The sequence below is a fragment of the Sinocyclocheilus grahami genome, unplaced genomic scaffold (genome assembly GCF_001515645.1).
Source record: "Sinocyclocheilus grahami isolate Dianchi unplaced genomic scaffold, SAMN03320097.WGS_v1.1 scaffold42.1, whole genome shotgun sequence".
NCBI lineage: Eukaryota > Metazoa > Chordata > Actinopteri > Cypriniformes > Cyprinidae > Sinocyclocheilus > Sinocyclocheilus grahami.
The window spans coordinates 776191-779760 of record NW_015505221.1 but is presented as its reverse complement, the minus strand read 5'-3'; the positions used below and the strand labels follow the sequence as shown (position 1 = coordinate 779760).

At 33.9% G+C, this 3570-nt stretch overlaps 1 protein-coding gene across 1 annotated transcript in view; it reads left to right on the top strand.

Annotated features, from left to right (window-relative positions):
• Window positions 1-479: 479 nt before the first annotated feature.
• LOC107582264 (neuronal tyrosine-phosphorylated phosphoinositide-3-kinase adapter 1-like) overlaps window positions 480-3570 on the top strand; it is a 3826-nt gene continuing 735 nt past the window's right edge. Inside the window, exons 1-2 of the mRNA XM_016268035.1 lie at window positions 480-635; window positions 729-850. Coding sequence (XP_016123521.1) covers window positions 626-635; window positions 729-850 — 132 coding nt within the window. The 5' untranslated portion in view covers window positions 480-625. The remainder of the gene's footprint in view (window positions 636-728; window positions 851-3570) is intronic.

Below are 3570 nucleotides of genomic sequence, written 5' to 3'. Positions count from 1 at the left end.
GCCAGCTGAAATAATTGAAAAGCTTTCATCTGTTAGTAAAGCAATTTCCCTAATGTCTTTAGAGCCAGTGAAAGACGTGATGAATGTGTCTGCTAATGGAGCCCCTGTGAGGGGAGAGAGATTAGGAGAGGGATGGAATGGAAAAAATACAAAGATAAAGGGATTGACTGTATTGAAGATGAAAGAATGGAGGATAATAACAAAGAAATGTTGTTTGAGCATAGGTAAATGTGAAAAACATCTGTAATTTAGTATCTCAAAAATGACGCACACATTGCACAGTATACATACTGTATACTGCAGAAATAGTAATAAGATACTAAGTTGTGTTGCCTCTTTTGTGACACCTAGAGGTAATATATATGTACTGCAGCACTATTATAAATTAAAGCACTCATAAGTGAATCGGCAAAATCATTCTCATAAAAACTGAGAACTGAAGACTTATACTGCATACTGAAATCTCTACCTCTTTTTCTCTCTTCTAGGTGAAAGTAAAGGCAGAAGTGACAGCAGGGACAGAGCCCTTCGTAGCTCTTCTCCGAAATCACAGGATTGGGAAACGCCCACAGGACAATCAGCCACGCCCAGTCGCTTTGGCCGCTCCTCCATTAGCCCGACCACCATGCTTGGAGGTCCGTCCTATCCATAAGAAACGAATAAGGATGTTCATTTTAGATATTTCGTTAACATAGATGAATTATTCAACATATTCTCTTACATTTTAGAAACAAAAGCCGGGTGTAAACTTGGTCGCTCTGCATCCACATCAGGAGTCCCATCCCCTGTGGGAACGCCTCAAAGACATGCCCCCGACGCCTCCGCCCATCCGTGCGGGACTCTGTTCCAGGTACAACCCCCTTATTCCTCAGAATGAGCGAGCATTGGCATGCATGTGGAGTTCGGTTCCTGTCTCCGTGTCTGTCGGCAATACCTTCATGTCTTTGACCTTTGACCCCACAGCTTCGTATATATCCTATTCTGTCTGCTGCTTCCGCTGCCGTGCATTTCGTTTGGCTCACGGCGTTCATCTTCTGTCTATGTAGATGCGTATGTGTGTGTTGTTTGTGTTTGGTCCAGATCAGGGCTGCCTTCCCATCATGCTCTGAAGAGGCTCTCACATTTAATTTGTCCTCTGTGAGTTTATGCCAAGAGATCCACAATCAGGGTTTTATATATCAGACAGTTTAAGCACTTGAGAGAAGGTTCAACTGATCTGAATCTGAATGAGCACCTCTTCAGAGCGACGGCGGACAGCTTTACTCTCGACCAGCAGCATCCTTAGTCTGTTCGGTCTCTATCACAATGTTTCAGACGTTGTGGTCGGGTTCATCAGATGTACAGACATCAAACACAGCTGTTAATGTCATGAAATGGGTAAAACTAATTCTTAAAAGCAGGATCCTGAATCCAAAGCATAGACATTATTATGACTTATTTACAAAATTGATTGAAACATTTTCCTCAAAATACCCTAGGACCTACGGCACTGCTTGAAAATCACTCATAGAATGGACAAAATGGCCATAAACAAGCGCAGTATATTCAGTACACATATACTTAAATTAAATCTGTCAAATTATTTAAATATTCATTTGCATTTATTTTATTCTGTTGGTTCTGTTGAGCTCCAAGAAAATAAAATCATACACTAAAGGCATGCACATCCTTATACTCACTTAAGTCTGCATTTATTTGATCAAAAATACAGTAAAAATATTGTGAAATATTATTACAATTTAAAATAACTGTTTTCTATTTTAATCCATGTTATTTCTGTGACGGCAAAGCTGAATTTTCAGCAGTCTTCAGTGTAACGTGATCCTTCCAAAATGATTCTAATATGCTGATTTGGTCCTCAAAAAAAAACTTTTCTTACTATTATCAATGTTAAAAACAGTTGTGCTGTTTAATATTTTTGCAGAAACACTGATACGTTTTTTTTTTTCAGAATTCTATGGTGTATAGAATGTTCAAAAGAATAGTATTTATTTAAAGTTTAAATCTGGTCTTTACTGTCACTTTTGATCAATTTAATGCATCTTTGTTTAATAAAAGTATTATTTAATTAATTTAAAAATCTTTCCCCAAACTTTTGAAAGGTAGTTTAATTGAATTTGTAGTTTTATTGTTTACTTTACACGTGTTTACTTACTTTTACAGAGCCATGAGTAAAGTGCCACTGTAAATAAAAAGATCAGCAGTTTCTATTGAGTGGTTACATTTAAACAAACGGCTGTTTGATGTGTGTATATATGTATCCAGACATGGCATTTATATCAGTGTCACATGTCAAATTCTCTCTCCTGTTTGTCTGTGTGGCCTTATTTGAACAGGTTTTTAGAGCTATTGTATTATGTACAAAAATCCTGTATTAATGATTATGTTTTCCACCACGTCAATTCACTTTCACAGAGACTGGGTCCTGGGTCCAGATCAGTTACACAACTCACTATTACAAACTCACCAAAACACACTCTTTATATTACAACTGATGAAAGCTGCTGAAGAAAAACACACACTCTTTTATATGGACAGTAATATACCATACAAAACAGATATGACGTACACAAATCACACAATATACCGTATAGCCATACAATTTCACTCAGAATATTATAACATAATAAAGACACGAAACACATTTAGTATGTTGTCTGATCTACGCTCACTCCCCAGTTGTTTAATTGTTAGTGACTGTAATCGAACTAACCCAAATAAATCTAAAAATCGAGGGATAAAACTAACCCCAACAAATCATAAAATAAAACCTTGTCAAAATGATGTCTTCTCCTGCTCCACTGTACTTTCTGTCTGTCTGCTGCTTCTTTCTTCAAAAGCACAAACATGTGTGTACTGTATGTGAATACGTGTGTGTGTGTGCGCGCATGTCTGAAGTACTGAATATGCTCTGATACAAAACCTAAAATCTCATTTTATTTTCATTAACTCTATGCCGCCTCCTAAAACCTTGTATTGCCCCAAATTTAAGTCAGTATCGCACGTATCCCTATTATAAATAACCTCAAAATGATGTTATTTTAATATTATTTATACACAAATATAGTATTCATTATTATTTTGAATTAGCTTTTATTTTTAGATTTTCATTTTTAAGTTTTAGTAATTTTGTTGTGTGCATTTTTCATTTTATTTATATAAAAAGCATTCATTTATTTTTATTTCAGTTTTAGTAATTGTATTACTTCAACTTCTAATTTTTGTTTAAATTTAAGTTTTTCATGTAATGTTTATTTTATTTCAGTTTTATTTCCATTACTAAACATGATTTTTAATAGTTTGTTAACAATAACAACAATGCCTCAAATAGTAATTAAAAATAGATTTTACCACACTTTTTGAAATTAAAAATAAACTGAAATAAACTGTCATAATATTTATATAAAAATATTGTTTTTAATTTATTAATGTTTTGAATTAGTGTATTTTTACTGTTTTCATTTTCATTTTAGTTAATGTTTTGGTCATTTTGTTTTTTGTCATTTTTATTTTATTTGAGTTTTTATATATATATATATATATATATATATATATATATATGTATGTAAT